This window comes from Eublepharis macularius, chromosome 5 (genome assembly GCF_028583425.1).
Source record: "Eublepharis macularius isolate TG4126 chromosome 5, MPM_Emac_v1.0, whole genome shotgun sequence".
Taxonomy (NCBI): Eukaryota; Metazoa; Chordata; class Lepidosauria; order Squamata; family Eublepharidae; genus Eublepharis; species Eublepharis macularius.
In genome coordinates, this window is record NC_072794.1 from 74,459,516 (window position 1) to 74,474,750 (window position 15,235).

General features: G+C 42.4%; 1 protein-coding gene across 1 annotated transcript; it reads left to right on the forward strand.

Moving 5' to 3' along the window:
- Window positions 1-3,969: 3,969 nt before the first annotated feature.
- Window positions 3,970-5,274, forward strand: DIRAS3 (DIRAS family GTPase 3). The gene has a single exon (XM_054981355.1). The coding sequence runs from the start codon at window positions 3,970-3,972 to the stop codon at window positions 4,564-4,566; it is 597 nt and encodes a 198-aa protein (XP_054837330.1). The 3' UTR covers window positions 4,567-5,274.
- Window positions 5,275-15,235: the final 9,961 nt, after the last annotated feature.

Consider the following 15,235-nt stretch of genomic DNA (forward strand, 5'->3'; position numbering starts at 1 on the left):
TGATTGCAGGGTTGGGCACCCGCAGTCAGGAGGCGACTTCTCGGGTCCTGGAGCTCCTTGCACTAGCCGGGCTAGGACTAGTACAGAGACAGCCTCTCCTACCTCAGCGAAGGGAGGTGAAGTCGACTCCCCCCGCCCCATTATTAGCTGTGTGCGCGTGTTTACAAGGCACTTCTGCAGCCCTCTTCTAAATGCATGTGCCTGTCCTACTTGTTTCAGTTAAATGTACTGCTCCATAAGAGGGTTATGACAGGGGTCTTTAATTTTCAAATTGCTTTGCAATTTTCTTTTGTGTTCAACAGGACAACATGAGGAGAAGTCAAGAGTGCATGGCTTGTCCCGCGATGGGGCCCAATACATTCTTCCCAAGCTGAGATTTTAACCCTCATTTTGTGCATCCAGATTCAGAATCTTCTTTCTACTGGATTTTGTTAAAGCTGGGTTTCATGTCTGTACCATCCATACCATTGTTCTCTGTGTGGAGCCATTGCTACTGCTGTACCTTGATTTCATTTTGCAGATGCTCTAACTATCACTTTAGTTTCTCTCACAGCTTGGGAACACAGCTGTCTTATCTCTTTTCTTTGAAGCTCACAGAAGTGACCTTGTACTGTCTGAAATGTTACAGTTTACTCTCATGTATTCCCAGACCCTTTCCCGTGCAAACCAGTGGTCTAACTGGGTGGGGGAAATGAGTGGGTATTTAGAGTTGTACTTTCCTCAAGTCTCTATTCCTATCAAGGAAACGTGTACTGCTTAGATGCTTTCTTGCCTCTGAGTAATTCTATGGACATATATATGGAAATGATTGGATTTCTCAATATAACCATTTAACCAAGAGCTTAGATTTCTTGTTGCAATGGTACAGAGACCTGTCTACCATATCCCTGTCATCCATAGCCTGACACTGGGTGAGGAAGTTCCCAGGAGAAAGTACTTGGAGCAATGTAACACCAGGAAATGCTTTTGTGTTCAGGACAGGGTAGGATCACATTGTAGGCTCCAGTTCTTTTTTATGTGGGGCTCTTGGGCCTTCTACAGTTGCATGAGGAGGAGGAAATGCAGTAGGTGAAGTTTGCCCTCACAGCATCCACTTGATAGGAGAAGCTTAATTGGCTGAATTGCCTCATGTTGTGCAATTGTTTGGGAAAAGAACCCTTCTGGAAAAGTGTTGGTTGGTCTGCCCTTCTATTTAATTTCCAATACTGTATGCATCATTACTTTCCAAAATAATGTGTTCTAGTGACAGTATCATGTGAACAGTATTTATTTAAAAGATGGACCCTTCTGCTCTCTATGACAGATGGATAAACTGGTTTATAAGATCTGTGTCCAGTAGACCTTAAATACCAACAAGATTTTTAGGGTACAAGCTTTCGAGAGTCAAAGCTCCCTTCTAAGCTCATACCCTGGAAATCTTGTTGGTCTTTAAGGTACTACTGGACCTGAATCTTGTTCTTCTACTACAGACCAGCATGGCTGCTCACCCGAGACAATACTTGGTATCTAATGAATAGAGTTTTGATTCTCGAAAGCTTATACCCTGAAAATCTTGTTGGTCTAAGGTGCTACTGGACATGAATTTTGCTGTTCTACTGCAGACCAATGGGGCTACCCACTTGAAACATTTCTAACTTTGTTAATGCTGTAACTTATCCTCATCTCTGCCTCCGCCCAATAACTTAGTGCTGTGATCCTCAACACTGTACCCACTGATGATGTTTCTGGAGGCCCATTTGCACCTTGCCCCAAACAAAGAGCCAGTCTTGACTCTCATCCATTTCAGTGGAGTATTAGATACCTCAAAAGAGCCCCGGGAACATGATTTCAGTGGCTGCAGGGAATACCCATTTTTAAACAACTCTGACCATTTTTGGAGGATGCCTAGCTTGGAATTTCCTAACATTTTTAACTCTTAACATTCTTTAATTGGCAGCCATTTTTGTTTTGGTGCCGCTTACCTGTTCTCAAAATTCAGCCGGTGCCTTCAGATCCAACTATGTAGTAGCTAGGTTCTAGCTCTTATTATGTCTTAATACAAAAACAAAGACCTTTGAAGTGACTGGAATAACAGTAAAGCTAATAAATCCATTATTAAAACTATTTTAATAATGTTAGGAAAGTACTGTTCCAATTAGAGAAGGGAGCATTGCTTTCCTAATAATAGAAACAATAGTTTCCCCTAAAATTACTCACCATGTAGACCTGACATGAGCCCCATGGCACAGAGCCATAAGCTGCAGTACTGCAGCCCAAACTTTGCTCATGACCTGAGTTCGATCTTGGCAGAAGCCGAGTTCAAGTAGCCGGCTCAAGGTTCACTCAGCCTTCCATTCTTCCAAGGTCAGTAAAATGAGTACCCAGTTTCCTGGGGGTAAAGTGTAGATGACTGGGGAAGGCAATGGCAAACCACCCTATAAAAAGTCTGCCAAGAAACTGTTGTGATGCGATGTCCCCCCCATGGGTCAGTAATGACTCTGTGCTTGCACAGGGGACTACCTTTACCTTTTAGACCTGACAATTTGTGTAGAATGTCCTTTTGTGTTTTGATAATTGTTTGGCTAGTAGCATCAGGTCTGGAAAAATCCTAGATGCCTAAATAGCCTGACATCAAGGAACTAAACATATTTTTCCAGCCCTGGGAACAGCTGGATGCTATCTTCTTGACAAGTAATATAGCTAATATTGACTCCCCAGCAAGTTTCATCCTTAGTGTAGGATGAAAGATGGAGTTCACATGTATGTCTTTAAAAGCATATTTGAAGAAGGTCTATTGAATCCATGTCTACTTACTATGGAGCTCTGAGGTATGCACAATCCAAGTCTTTGAGCTTTCTTAGAAGTCTCAGTGAGTTCAATGAAGTTTCCTCTCAAATAGCATTTAGGATTGCTCCTTAAAGGTGGTTTGTGAGGGGCTAGGAATATTGCCTCCAGGCAGCTACTCCCAGAAGATGTTCTCATGAGGAAACTAACTATTCAGATGGCTTCAGAATTCCTTGTAATGGTTTCTAGGAGAGTTACGTATCAGCAATTTCTTATTTTTAATCATCTTAAAATCCAGACTGCTTTCTGTGTCCAGAGTACTGCAAGTATTTGTTGCACAGGAGAGCAAAGCCCTTTGAGACATTGCTGCCTATGTGCCTTCTACACGCAGTACAATATGGGCAGCTGGCATAGAGGAACAAGGAAGAAATCATAGTAAAAATGCATGGTTTCCCAAGCCAGTGGTCACAACTGTACAATACGAAGACCTGTGCCAATGTTTTCTTTCCTGAAGGAGGCCAGATGTGTGTTACTTCAAGGCAGTTCTGTTTGCAGTTCTGGCTCCCTTGCCTGCCTGCTGACAGCTGTGATTATGCCAGTGGGTGACATGCTGGGCATGGATGTATTACTCTGCACCCATCATTCTGAATGATGCAGCCACACTGCTATACCTAATGCTTCTTGAGATCCAATGTGGGCATGATCGTAAATTGGGGAAGGTGCTTGAAGCTCTGAACCCTGGGAATTAGCAGCCAATCCATCTCCCTGCCTTGAATGCCAGAGGCAGGAAACAAAAAAAGTTTATTTGTGGGGAGGGTGATCCTCTGCAGTGTTTTCATACAGGCGACAACAAGCTTTTGCACCAGCTGCAGGATGTTCTGTTGGTTGGGGACAGAAGAGCATTAATGAGGCAGGCGGGCTGATCTCCACTCTGATGGGTAATTATAATCTTATTTCTCCTGTTGGAATCACTTTGTGGCTGCTGGAAACTTGATATTTCACTTTTAACACAACTGTTTCCTACAAAGTGTGAAATAAAAGGTCTGGCTTGACCATACTTAGATTTGGGGGAGAGAGATTTGAAATGTTTGTTTATATATTGGAAGCTCTAAGTTACTGTGAATTCTCTTTCCTTGACAGGCCTGTTCCCCTCAGGGTTATGTAAGCACAAAGGACTTCGTTGTGGTTCCTAACTGAACAAGCAACATGCCAGAACAAAGTAATGATTATAGAGTGGTTGTGTTTGGAGCAGCAGGTGTTGGTAAAAGTTCTTTGGTTCTTCGTTTTGTGAGGGGAACCTTCAGGGAAACATACATCCCGACTGTTGAAGACACTTACCGCCAAGTGATCAGCTGTGACAAGAATATCTGCACTCTTCAGATCACAGACACCACTGGAAGCCACCAGTTCCCTGCCATGCAAAGACTCTCTATTTCCAAAGGCCATGCATTCATGTTGGTGTACTCGGTCACCAGTCGGCAATCGCTAGAAGAGTTGGAGCAGATCTATGAGCAGATCTGTCAAATCAAAGGAGACATCCAAAAGGTACCTATCATGTTGGTAGGAAATAAGAGTGACGATACCCAGAGAGAGGTGGATGCCAGTGAAGGTGAAGTCCTTGCAGGCAAGTGGAAATGTTCCTTCATGGAGACGTCGGCAAAAATGAACTACAATGTGCAGGAGCTTTTCCAAGAGCTCTTGAATTTGGAGAAGAGAAGAAGTGTAAGTCTTCAGGTTGAGGGTAAGAAATCCAAACGGCAGCACAAGAAAGATAAACTGAAAGGCAAGTGCTCCGTCATGTGAACAGCTGTGGTCTGAGCCTTCTGGATGATCAAAGAAAGCCGAGACTGAACCTTGCGGAGCATTCTCATACGCAGTGGAACATGCCTGGGCCTTGGAGCCTTTCAGAGAAGAATGGCCGTAGGATGGTTTTATAGTAGAGCTCATGGGCATTTGAATATTTACTTGGTGAAAGTTTTGCATGTTCCATTTCAACCAAACAAACTTCTTGGGAAGCAAATTCCATCACTGTCATCAAAGCCCCTCCCATACAGCAACATCTCTCGACTACATACAGTAAGATAAGCAGTTATAGTCAAGTGTATGATAAAGAGCAACAGAAATATCTTATGTCTGCATGTAGTAATGCTTTTACAATATCTCTGAAATGTCATAGAGCCTATTATGGAACTGTGTAAAGGAACAAATGATTCTAAGCTTGTATCAGAAGAGGGCTATAGTCCTTAAGCCCAATACAGTATTTTTGTTTGCATTTTATATGTATGTCAAATAGACAAACAAAAAGCCTTCAGACATATGCAATCAGGTTAAGTTTGATCATTTACTACTATCAGTGAAAAGTTCTTATCATTTGCATTAGTTGTTTGAATGTGTGAACAGGAAGGGAAGAAGAAACCGCGATCCTTACCAAAGACATGCTACTTGTTTCATGTTCAGTGTTAAAATTCCTTGTGTGGTATGCTGACAATGATTTTATGTGAATGATTAAAGTGAATGGAGTACTTGCTATGTACCTAGTGATTCATCCTTCTTTTTTTTTTAAAAAAAAAAATTAAAATCCCAAGTTCTTCTTTCCCTAACTATTTTCTGCGCCTTTAAGATGCATGGTAAGTGAGCCTGGTATTTTAGCATCTTGAATTACTTTGTAGTATAAATGGGAGTAATTCAATAAGCTGTAGTTAATCTTGAACATGCCTCATCTTAATGAGTGGAAAGAGTGCTGGAGCTGTGCTTGGGTGGTTGTGGAATAATGATCTTGCCTAGAATAAATTGTTAACTTCAATCCAAGAGCAGCTCTGTTTTCAAAATTGCAAGTTGCCTTGTTGGACCATTAGGAAAAAAAATCTGAAAGTTTCAGTAAGGTAACACATTTATTAAGGCCAACTAAAAGTTACAAAGAAATGAGTGAGCTTTTATCAATTTCAAATTAGACTGGACTTTTTTTTAAAAAGTGAGTGGAAGAGAACACCCAGGATTTTCTGTTCCTGCAGCTTTGAGTTCAACTTGAATCTTTTTGCACTGAGCATGGCTGTAACCTAATTTTTAAAAGCTGTACAGCTTATATTGGTCCAAAATTAGGGAAATCTGTGTAATACACTTTGTTCGGACCAATCAAATTGACACAAAACATTGTGCAAGCTTTCAAACTCATCAAAAATTTTCATCAGACTGTATGCTAACAAGATTTTAAAAGATAGACGGATAAAAATTGTAGATTTTTCAGGTGGTGACGCACAACACTTCTGTGCAACACTTTGTGCAGATTAGGGTACTCTCGGTACTCTCAGAAATAAGTTCTCTCCCCAGCACTTATTAATACAAGTAAGTCCCTTGAAAGGAGAAGAGGAGAAGTTAAAATTATGCTCCACGATTATGCTCCACAACAAAACACTTGTGAAAGTGGAAGTTCTTCCCCTTAATGACATAGAGCTCTTTAGCTGGTAAAACAGATGAAGTCCTAGAAAGAATTAAGGGAAAAAATTGCAGCCTAGAGGCTAGTTATTATTCTTACCTAACAGATTTCCCAGAGAGGATAACCTTACTGTGTACCCTACCATTCTTACAGAGGGCAACATTATCAGTTCCCACAACATTAGTTCATTTATAGCTCTCCAAGTCCTTCATGCTAATAACCTCCACCTCAGAATAGGAGGAGCTATAATGAGAGGCAGAGCCAAAACTCCTTCTCTCAACCCTTCCTAGGTCCCCCAACAGGCTTTTTAACAACTTCCTGCAGTCTTTCCCACTCTTGCTCAAGTCAGGAATGGTCCATGTCTCTTGGGAGGCTGTGACTATGGACCATTGGTTCCTCAACATTATTTCATGGGAGGATGCTCTAGAATTTTGGGAGCACTCTTAAGTTCCTTCGTGCTAGGGCTGCCAGATGGGGTCTAGAAGAATACCAGACCTGGGGGGGGGGGAGAGGGGCATTTACTTTTTTAATGAACTTGTGTGTGAAGCACATGTGCGCTCCTAGCTCAGCGTGATGATGTCACTACTGGTTTTCAGTCAGTGCACACTGGCATTCCTCTGTGAAGAGGGAGTGCAGGATTGTGTGCATGCATAGCGCGTGCATAGAAAATAATAGGGTGGCATTCTCCCCCGTCCAGGGCGGGGGATCCCCCGATCCCACCCTTCCCACCCTGCTCGCACTTACCCACCTGGCGGCGGGGGTGTGTGCATTCCCAGGGGCGCCCTCTCCCTCAGGGGGTGCGGCATGCCCCTGGGTGGGGGTGCTCCCGCACCGCGAGAGCAGGTGACGGTGACGGCAGCAGTGAAAGCAGGCTGCTCTCAATGCCGCTGCAGCTGCTAGCATCGTCCGCTTACGCCGCTGCTGCTTGCTCTCGCAGTACATGAGCCGCAGTGCTGATGAAAGCGGCTTGCAGCGGCAAGAGCAAGTGGTGGTGGTGGCAGCGGCAGCAGCAGCGAGAGTAGCTTGCTGTCGCTAGTGCCAGTGCCTCCCGCTGCCACCGCTGCTTGCTCTTGCTGCTGCAGGCCGCTTTCAACAGCATGGCGGCGGTGGCAGCGGGCAGTGGTGGCAACAGCAAGCTGTTCTTGCTGCTGCTGCTGCTGCTGCCGCTGTTGCAAATGAGCTGCAGTGGTGGTGGCCGGGAGAAAGGGGACACAAGCACCCTTTCTCCTGTGCGCATGGTGACACCAGTCCCAGAAGTGCCATCATCCGTGAGAGACGTCATCATGCACGCCAAGGCATGCACAAGAGAGAACTTGAAAAAAGAAAAAAAAGTAGGGTGGATGCCAGGATCCCAGTCCCCTGCTGGAGGACACGAGGGACCTGGCAACCCTAGAAAATAAGTACCCCACTGCTCCCTGCCCCCCAAACCCCTCCCCCCACTTTGGCCCCCAGGACCCCTGGCAACCCTTATTCAGGCCTTTAGTCAGGCTCAGATGTTTATGGGACCAGATGGCCTAGGGCAAAGAAAGACAGATCTTAAAACCTCAAAACACAACAAGAAAACTGATGACTCCATCTTTTAATGAACTGCATAAAGTTTTAGGAATTGCTAAGTTTTTATTATCCTTTATCCAACTTCATTTTATTTTCTTAGTAAAATATTTGCATCTTTCATCTTGCCTCCCCATCTGCCAAGTGGGCTCTGAGTGACTCCTAATGTATCAATACATCAATGGAAAATAGAGCAACAAGTTACCCCCCCCCCAAAAAAAAACTGCAAAGCATGGACATCACTATCAAAAGAAAAAAAACAATAAAAACAGACTGCTATCAGTAAGCAAAAATCCTCTTATATAAACCTGTTTTGTATGTCTTTCTTTAGGTTGGCAAGGCAAATGAGCAAGTGGAGCTGAGCTGAGAAAATGTACTGTGCAGGGCCATAAAAACTTGATTTTCCATCAGCAAAGCAGAATCTAACAAAGCTCACAAGCTGTTCACTGAATCCACTAAAGACAGACTAACACTATACGTAGTTGACAAAGCATTTCCTTCCAGACCATTAATTTTTTCAGCCATCACCATCTGACATTTCGGATTCAATTTATGCTTATTCTCCCTCAGCAATTTGACCATGAGAGGCCAAAGGACAGAGACTGCCACTTTGGGAGGGTTATGTTAAAGAAATATAGAGATGGATGGGTGTCATTGGCATATTTATTTTAGTTTTTATTTTATTTATACCCCACTTGTCCTCCCAATAGGAACTCAAACTTGCTTACAACATTCTGCCCTTTTCCATTTTATCCTCACAACAATCCTGTCAGGTATATTAGGCTAAGAGTGTGTGACTGGTCCAGCAAGCTTCCATGACGGAATGGATTCAGACCTGGGTCTCTCAGATTCAAATCTGACAATCTAACCGCTACATAATGCTGGCTTCTTTTTTATGAACGTGTTTTACATTAAAAATAACAGACACAATCTAGCCAAAGCTGGGTGCTTTTATGTCTATGGGAGTGAATTTTGCATGTGCTTAAGTCTTCCACTGAAATCCAGTGGACATAAAAGAGCCTAACTTTGGCTGGATCATGCTCGGATTGTTTAGATTTAATGAGATTGTACCTTTAATGAGTTTCTTTAATCATAAGAGCTACTATGGTTTCATGTCCCATCACCTTTATATAGGCCATGAAGGATTACTGCTGGTGATTCACATCATTTAATGAATGTCATACCCAGCAACAGATAATTATAGACAAGGACACTCAATATTTATACATCTCTGCTCATTGAGCTTCTTTGGTTATTATACAGAGTGTGTTAAGAGTCAGTGAGACATTGTTTAATGTATTGCACGGACTAGGCTGTAGCCAGCATGATTTGTTTTCCTGACTTACGACCACGTGTGGGAGTAGCCATTTGAAAAGAAGAAAAATAGCCATCCGGATTCTGTTCATTTAGGTGTGAAACATTTAAGTGGATTTCAAAAGAGAGTGATCAATGTGATGCTTCTTCATTTCTGAGAAGCAGATGAGAAGTCTTATGAATCATAAAGATGCCTTCAGCCAATACAGTGATGCCATTTCATTAGCACAGAGCCTTGTCAACACTGGGAGCCTGAAAGAAAGAAAATGTTTTCCAGCTCTTTCGTCTCTCAGTCTCTGGCATACCTGTACAATATATGCACTGCTTCTTTGGGCCTAACGGACAGCCACCCCTGTTTGGTTGCTTCAGTATGAATTTATAAAAATGCACCCTTTCCCTACTGGCATGGCAACTTGAGATAATAGCTGTATATTTTATATATATTTTCTGTGCCTCCCAGCTTTGCGTGCCTTGTTAGGGCTTGGGTTAAAGCAAGGGAAATAGCTGTGCTACACCGTGAAGACCTTTGAAGCACTAGGCTTCCAGCTGATACTTTCATTTTTAAACCCATGTGCCTCAGTAGCAGCTTCTTTAAACACTACAGCAGCTGTCTTTTTTTGCTTATCTTTCTCTCCTGATATCTTCTTAGTTAGAGACACAGAAGAACCATTCATCCGTAGACGAATTAATATTTCTGCTTTTTGACCTCTGGGTGCCACACTTTGACCCCTGAAGCCTGGGCACTGCTCCTGCCCCTGAGTGTGTGGGTCTTGAGGTTGACTCTGCACATGGGTAGTCCCATGGGCAGATGCATAAGAAAACCCTTTCTCATTCTCTAAAAGAAATTACCAACTCCCCCCATCAAACCCACACCAATGTTGATATCCCCAAAATCAGTTAATACAAAAAAAGGAGAGGGCAAATAATAAGCTCAGACAAGGGGAACGAGTGAGATAATGACAGAGATGAAAGTCCTGGGTGAAATTACTCTAATCTCAGGAAGGTAATACGTGTTTAACGTTCTCCAGGAAAGAAAAACAGGAAGTAGAATACTAATCAGGACCTGTGATGAGGTGCTGGCTACCTCAGCTCCATGTACTATGATCAGCAGCTGATTACCCAATCAGCTATAACTGCACTTGAGCACTGTTTTCACATCTGTGCTGAATAGTGAGCTTGCAAGTAGGACTGTAGGCTCCAAGTGGCAAGGTAAAAAGGGGACAGGCACATGTGAGGTAAAACTCATAAAGCATTTCTAGTTGTGAGGATGCAATACACTATAGATTGTAAGTAGTCAGGATGCTGCATGTTAAAAGCACATCTTTCTCTTTCCTGTGTGCATGCTTCCAGACGGCATTTGTATGATGACATCACTTCCAGGAAGTGATATCAGCATGCCAGCAGTGGGCATGTTCCTGTGCTTTGCACAGGGCTAATTTTAGCACTTTTGGGGCAAAGTGCAGGAGAACGCCCACAGCCAGCACAACAATGTCACTTCAGGAAGTGATGTCATGCCCCCCTTGGAAGATCACACAATGTGTGTGTTCCTGGAGTGTCTCCTAGTGGCAGCCCAAAACCTTCCACTGATCTCCAGCAACTGGTGGGCAAAAAGGTAAACTCCTGGAAGATTTCCCACCATTGGTGGGTACTTGGGATCCCAACTTGCCCAGCCGATCCACAGAGCACAGTGGAGCAACTCCCAGAAGCCCCTAATTACAGTTGTGTCCTGTCCCCTCACCAGAGGGAAAGAGACGTTCTGGCAAAGGGATGTGCTAACAGCCCTCCTTGCCCCCCCCCCATCATTTGCAGATCCCCTGGGTACAATTCCCTGGAATTATGCTCCATTGTCTGATATGGCAGTGGGAGGGCCTGGATCAGGCCACCTCCATAAGCAGTCGGGTGTGGGGGCCAGCATTGTTGAGGCACTGTCCAGGCTTGTGCCAGGGGAATGGGGGAGGCAGCTGCAGACTCCCGGGCTGGGGTGGCTGGATTCCTACCCTTGCTCCTATGTCAGTGTGTGGTCACTTCTTTGAGCTGAGCCTCTGGAGATGGAGTACCTGTTAAGGTTCTGAAATGAGGCACATTAGCCATACAGCATGGACTTTGCTCTCCCCCTTGAGTATTAGTGCTAAGAGCTCTCTCAGTGGTGCTTGTTGTCTTCTCTCTGCCTCTTCTGCCACCAACTTGGCTTTTTCTATTGCATGGGTGCCTATGGTCTATGCCATGGTGGTTGATGGTGTAACTTCCTGCCAGTTGATGGGGTGTTCCCGAGCTGGGACAGCTGATGCAGCTGGCAAATTCCTGCCACACCCGAAGGTATGCCCCTTTCCCTGCTGGCATGGTGACTTATATAGATGTTGCTCCATGGCATTTCCACACCAGCACCCAGTTGGGGCACAGCACCACCTGGGCCTTCTGCTGATATATCTCAGATATGCTGGTGTAGCACCTAGTCAGCTTTCTGTGCACTTTCAGCCCCCGTAACCCTTCCAGACTGCACTGCCAGAGTCTTATTTGGTTGAAGTGGTATTCCTGTAAAATACAAAAGAGAAGACATTATAAACTTGGACTTTCAAAAAGCTCCCCCCGACTATTCAGGAAGATACTTTTACAAAGGCTACACAGGCACTGTAGTTTATGGCATTGTTTATTATATGCATTTTACTGCATTGTTCTCTAATTTCAATAATCTGGTTTTTGTATTTCTTATGTCATCTTGTACACTGTTAGTATGTTGTTTAACTTTGAGATCTAGTCTTCTTATAATGCCATGGGATTTGTTGTGGAAGGGAGCAGCAGGAAAAGCTGTAGTTTTCATGCCTTCTTCATGGGCCTTCTCTATCGTCTGACTGGCTGCTATGGGGAGAAAGTATACGGGACTAGAAGGATGACTTTCAATGGATGGTCTATTCCAATATGACATGAGTTTTAGTTCCACCTAAATGCTGTGACATTGAAAGAACAGTGTAGCAGTTGCCTCTTTCCTTGTTTAGATCTCTGGGTCATAAACTGGCATTTGTCATTACTAGTCTCTTGATAAGCACAGGTCAATATTTAAATAAACTTGATCAGTCGGTACAGATACAAACCATCAAGAAATAGCTGCTCAGGAGTCAGGACTAGCTGAGAAACTAGTACAAAGTAAGCTTGTAATTGGTCATGATTAGTGAAGTGGGCTTATTTTGTGGGTGAATAAAACTAGCTTTGTTTTGTATCTGAATTTTACTTTAAAATATTAACATTTGACTATTAGAGAACGTAGATATTGAATTGTCTCTCTCAGAGCCTTCATCCTCTTAGACCTAAAATCGGCAACCCATTGGAGTTATGACGGTCATCCACTGGTGAATTTTCATTGGTGGTTGTAGCTAGAAGTAGGCATCTTCTTCTGAGACTCTGGATTAGCTGATAACAATTGTTTTCTTATATCAAGTGAGTTGTCTTGTGTCTTCCTTCTAGGCATCAAAAGACATCATGGGCACTCTGTTGTTTTCCTACTCATCTGCTTTCCTTTGCTGCTGCCACCCTGTCTGGTTCTTCTTGCCTGGCTTGTTCACTTTGGGCCTTCAGCCAAATGGTTATGTCAGCCACTGTTAGGTGTCAGTCATTTTCTAAGCCAGAGAGGCACAGCCATTACTGTGTTGGCAGGGAATCCAGATGCCTTTCTGCAAGGAATCCTATCTGTTGTAAAGAAATTGCTTTTTTCCATTATTGAAGTACAACTTTCCCCCTCCATTATGTGATAGTGACTAACATGTAACCGGAGGTTAGGCAAATGTCTTATTGAGCAGGACAGGAAACATTACAGTATTCTATCCCTCCTCTCCTTCAGTGTCATATTGTTACCTTTAAACTGTTATTGATGGTTGTAAATTGATTTACATTAATGCTGAAATAGGCTAGTTTCTCTTCATCTCATAATTCTTTCACCTTTTACACCAGATGTTGAAGGTTTCCAGTTGTACTTTAAGAAAAGAGTGCTTATGTAGCCCTTTAAAAGAAACAAAAAAAGTAATGGATGTGATCAGGAAGGCCTTAACAGGGCTTGGCTGTGTCAGATTATGTTGCACGGCTCGAATCCTAAGTGCTGTGTATGATCTTCACACTAGCAGGAGCTTCCATCTTTTGCTTTCGGTGGGAGCCTCAAAACCCCACCACCAAGTCACTCTCAAAATTCAGATCCTTCATAATGGCATTCCACTAAGTCCAAGGGACTTCTACCATAAGGGAACGTTGGCAGTCCCCACTCTATCAAAGGGCCTTCCTACATCCTTCCCTATGTATATTATATCATGGTGCTATGGAAAAAGTAAGTATTCAATATAATAGATGATATTTGTTTAACAGGCTTACACAGTCTATCTCTTTACTAAACGATTTCACAATTGTGTTTAAGAATGAAATAATTTGTTTTACAGCATAACATTCTGCTTTATTTTCTTGCACAACAAATACAGCTGTGAAAACTTTATTAGGGAGGTGAAAGGTAAAATGCAACATTTATTGCATCTTTGTGTTCATTATAATAATAAAAGGATGAGATGTTCTGCTCTAGAACAGCCTCTAGTTTGCTTCTAGAGTGACTTAATGACCGCTACAGTATACCAGAGTAATTTGTGAGTACCTAATTCTCTGCAGCACTGCAGTCCAAGCTCTGCTCATGACCTGAGTTCGATCCTGGCGGAAGCCGGGTTCAGATAGCCGGTTCAAGGTTGACCCAGCCTTCCATCCTTCTGAGGTCGGTAAAATAAGTACCCAGTTTCCTGGGGGTAAAACGTAGATGACTGTGGAAGGCAATGGCAAACCACCCCGTAAAAAGTCTGCCAAGAAAACATCATGATGCAACGTCCCCCCATGGGTCATTAATGACTCGGTTCTTTACCTTTTACCTAATTCTCTGACAATTTCCAGTAACTTCTGTTACTAATAAGCATGAACAAAACATTCTAAAGCTTACATTATTATATTTAATACAAATAAAGTCACGGGAATGGGAAAAGTGGTGAAGAAATGAAGCTCATGTTATTCATGAAGTTCTAGGTAGTTTGGTTCTTTGATCTTGTCTCCAGTCAGACTGATTCCATGTGTGAAAACTCAGAATAGGATACCAGAACGAGACTCCAAATGAAGTAAGGTCTCTTAGCTGATTAAGAGAAAGAAAAAACAACTAGCAGACTTTCTCCATGTCTTTATCACCTGCTTTTGAAACAAAACATGTTCATTTCTACCCAGGAAATCATTATTTTTCCTGAATGATGTAGCAGTGTTGGTATCTTATATATCTATATCTTTCTATAGAGATAAGAATCTACCTGTTTTTCTACGTAATCCATTCTGAAAGAGTTCAGGAAAAAAGAGAGCAGACACTCATAGGAAAATTCCTAGGTCTCATTTGATAAACCTGTTTCAAGTTTTAAGGGATCTTGGCGATATTATACAAATTGTTATAATACATATTTATTAATAATACTGTAAATTTTTCATCAATTTACCATCTTTCATCTCCAGTTTATCGTCAAAGCATCCTCCATAACTCCTTCTCATTTACATTTTTGACCTCATTGTACAATTTCCTGCTGATATAGTAAAAGGTTACTTCCCATATGGCACTTCATCAAAAGCTTCCTTGAAATGTAAACAGACTTTCAGTGCAATCCTAAGAAGAGTTATGCCAGTCTAAACCCATTGAAATCAATGGGATTAGATTGGAGTAACTGTTTAGTATTGCACTGTGAGTCAATTTGCCTTTTCCAGAAAATCAACTAGCATCTGAAAAACAAACACAAATAGTTGGATAATGTTTTTGGAATAGGAAACTGTCTTAAATTATGCGGACACTACATTTTTTGTGATTGGGTGAGCATCACCTATCAATGCCCTAATGAAAGATATTTTTCTGAATGGTCAGATTAATGTTCCTAAGAGTAACTTTCCAAAAAGAGATGGTGCCATCTACTGACCAAATGTAATTATGTTCATTATGCATGATCTAGACATAAATCTGGAACTTCTGAGTATGTACATTCACTTAACAGTTGTAGACAAAATATATCAAAAAGCATTGACACCCTTCTGTAATAAAAGCTTTTTTATGTATTTAATGCATTTTAATCCCCCACTCCATTTCTCCAAAACAAAACTCCAGATAGGTTACAAGGATAATTAATACAATAT